General features: G+C 36.1%; 1 protein-coding gene across 1 annotated transcript; it reads right to left on the reverse strand.

Annotated features, from left to right (window-relative positions):
- Positions 1-1,467: 1,467 nt before the first annotated feature.
- On the reverse strand, positions 1,468-2,189 carry LOC131039582 (36.4 kDa proline-rich protein-like). The gene has a single exon (XM_057972369.2). It carries the CDS (start codon positions 2,122-2,124, stop codon positions 1,792-1,794), a length of 333 nt encoding a protein of 110 aa, XP_057828352.2. The 5' UTR covers positions 2,125-2,189; the 3' UTR covers positions 1,468-1,791.
- Positions 2,190-3,656: the final 1,467 nt, after the last annotated feature.

The raw sequence follows: 3,656 nt of genomic DNA on the forward strand, positions 1-3,656 counted from the left end.
TGTTAGGTTGCAAGGATGGGTTGTCCTTCATTGGATCTCCCTACTTTGACTGCATCAACTTCCCTACTTGCTAAACCTGTGAAAATATATCAATCATGTGGTTGGTTTGTATAGCCTAAGGACATGAAACCAATACCATAGAGGGGTATAACACAGTGAAACCATATCCCATGGACCTAGAAAATCATTTTTCACATAGTAAAAAATTCAATAATTATTTCATTCATAAAATATAAAAGATTTCCTAAGATAACATTATTTCTAATTTATTTAAGAATTTAACTTAAAACTATTTTTACCCATCAGAATATTTTTGAAATGAGGAGAGCGGGAGGTGAGGCAAGAGCGAGGGTTTAAGGAGATTTGGATGGTGTAGATGATGAAGCTGATGATAATGATTATGGTTGGATCATTTCCCTCGGGCTACGCTTGGATGTTGGGTTGCACTCTGCAGTCTGTCCATTCTGCAGTTGGAGTGTTTGGATGGGGGTGCCTTGGGCTGGGGCTTAGGAGGATGTTGTTGGTTAAGGGGTTGTCAGAGTTTCTAATGGGGTTGAGGTTTATGGGGGATGTGTTGAGGTCTTCCCCTTTCCCTTTCTCTACTTCATTTTTTCCTTCAATGGCGGGGGCTCTCTTGCCTGTCTCCCTTCTATGTTCAGGGCGGCTATTATTTCCTCAACTAGCGTTGCTTATGGTGGCTCTCCTTTTGCGAACACACCCTTATTCAACCTGATTTTCTTCCATATGGTTGGTTTGGTTTGTGGGCGAAGTGGGTGGGCTACGTTTGGGGTTTACTTTGCTACTTCTACCATCATTTTGGGAGATGCTTCCGACCCAGTTGCGTGGCCCTAGTTTTTTGAAGGAGGTCTTTGTTTTTTGTTTGTTGAGGTCTATTGTTTGCTGATTTAGACCCTCTTCTTGGGCCAACTTGTTTGGTAATGTTTCAATCTTGAAGTTTGGTTAGTGTTTGACTGGTTGTGGCTGCTCACTATTGTTGTTTAAATGCTTTGTGCAATCTTTAAGTTTTGCGTTCTCGATGCCCGTAAGTCAAGAAGGTTTCAGTTCCTTTCTAAAATTTGTTGTTTGCTGCAAGAAGTCTAGTCCATTAATCGATGGCAGTTCTCTGACTGTAAGGGTTTCAAAGCCCCTTCAAAACCTATTTTATCCTAATAAAAAAATTAAAACTATTTTTTGAATAACAATAGGTTCTTCAATCTAAAATTATTGAATATTCATCTAATCTTATTGACATTAATTTATATATGATATAACAAAAAAATTCCTGCAATAATTGATAAATATAGATAATTATAACCCTTTCAATCAAATAATAAATATTATAAAAACAAATATATATTTTCTTACAACTTATGTGCTTATCAACCATATGATAATATATTTAACTACTTTTACTAACAAATATTCATGAAAACCTTCAATACAAGGAATGAAAAAAATAAAAAAATACAATAATAATGCTTTATTTATTTATTTATTTTATATTTTATATTTTTGCAAGTCTAGGCGAATAGTTATTAGAGCACCAATTCGTCCAGTAATAAGAAGTACAATCTAATGCATGTTAACGTTTAATATGTTGAAAGTTGCATGACTCTTCACAAACCTCAAATATACGAGGCGAACATTCTTTTGCAAAGCGTCATCCTTCCAACATTTTTATTCAGCCAACAAGCACTGAAATCCACAGCCAAAACCATAAAATAGATAGTAGTAGGCATATGAGTTGAAGAGAAAACTAAGCTATAGAATACTTTGAGCAATGATAACAGGTTACTGAGCTGGGCATTTGAAGCTTGGAGGAACTGTCGTTCCACAGGCTGCAATAAGCTGGATTGCCAGTGGGAGAAGGATATTAAGGTTGAGAAGCTTGGCCCTAATGGTTAAGCAGAAACACAGTGCTGCCTCTAATGCCAAAACTCCTTCAATCACAGGACAGCATTGGTTTACTACGGGATCTCCAGCGCCCACGTGGACAAGGCCACTAAGCGCATCAACACAGGCTCCAAGCTTCACAGCGTCAAGTGGGCATTCCGCCATTATTAGTGGCATGGTGCTCGCCACCTGGATCACAACAATAAGCAATACTGCACCAGCCTTTTTCATTCTCACAATATTGATTTCTCAGCAGAACTAACGAAAACAATACTACGGAAAACGAGTTGCTGCAATTATACGCTTTGAAGAAGACGAGAGTTATTAGTGGGTATTTATCGCCATTAGAGATACCATGATTTGGTGAGGGTTGATTACTTGACGTGCAGGAATTGTGTTGTAACTATATTGAACATTTGCATACATTTGGTGTGGGCTGATTGCCCGTGAACTCTGTCAGGTTCTTGTTGAAATCTATCCACGTTTTCCCGGTTTTCGTTAGGTGATGTACTAAGCAGGTGACAAGATTTTTTGTTTCCTTTGCTGGGGAATAGGAATTACGGCTTGTTTTCCATATGCTTTATAGCGAATAAAGTTAGCCGAATTGCTATTTAGTATTGACATCAATTAAAAATGAATGAGAATTTACTCATAGGATCCAGACGTACAATAAAAGGAAGACGCTCACAAACAATTTAAACCATATTCTTGACTGTAGTGGGATGAAAAGAATGAATGAAATTTATTTTCTTGATGCCGTATGATGAACGGTATGTGCTGTTAATTGAAAATTTAAAGTTCGGGCAATACTTTTATATTCTAAAACTATGCAACTGACACTTAGTCTTTGGAATCCTTCAGCTCATTTCACTCCCTACCGATCATGCTTAAGTGGCGCGCCAACCTTAGTGATGCAAAAATTCTGGCAACCAAAAAGTAATATACATCCAACAACAGATTATTCAATTTTTCGGTTCATGATATGTAACCTGTATGTATTTGAAGGAAAAAAATATAATCGGAGCTTCGACTTGACTTTTGTTGAATTGGACATCACAAGAGATAAATTACTTTGAAATGACATCTTCATCTGTAAGTAGATCAACTTAGGACCAAACAAGTAGTATCAAATATCTAGGACAATTACAAGAATCTAGGAAATGCCACTTAAAGGCCTTGGAAGTCTACTAGTTCACTTGCAATAGAGCCCTCAAGAAACGAAATTGTTACAGACACCACTTACAATAGCATAGAGGCTCATAGGCCTCAATGATGAGGAAAATAATAATCTTATTTTCAAATATGGAGGAAAAATATGGCTAATTTTTTTAATAAGTATATAATTAAGTGGCACTGAAAATGATTAGTAGGAATTTGTTTCGTTACATATGATTGGCTGTTAAATTTTGCTAAAGTCAAGTCATTTGCTTCTACTATCAAACATATCCTCAGCCATACTTATTTGTTTTGTCATATGTGATTGGTTGTTAGATTTTGCTAAAGCCAAGTCATTTGCTTCTACCATCAAACATCTCGTCAGCTATACTAACATCTTTCTTATTAATTTGAATCTGCTTGTTCTTCCTACACACTTCTATCTCTCTAATGTTGCCTTTTAGACTAGATCTTTTACTCTTCAAGATCATTATCAACATTAACGACGAAATTTTATTTTTGCACTTCATTAACTTTTTCTACTATCTTATCTTTTAAGACTTCTATAACCTAATTCTTAGAACAATATACTTTTATTTCATCCTTGA

This window comes from Cryptomeria japonica, chromosome 5, assembly GCF_030272615.1.
Source record: "Cryptomeria japonica chromosome 5, Sugi_1.0, whole genome shotgun sequence".
NCBI lineage: Eukaryota > Viridiplantae > Streptophyta > Pinopsida > Cupressales > Cupressaceae > Cryptomeria > Cryptomeria japonica.

Excerpts from the sequence above, each read along its gene's own strand:
- LOC131039582 (XM_057972369.2), bottom strand. The coding sequence starts at position 2,124 with ATGAAAAAGGCTGGTGCAGTATTGCTTATTGTTGTGATCCAGGTGGCG.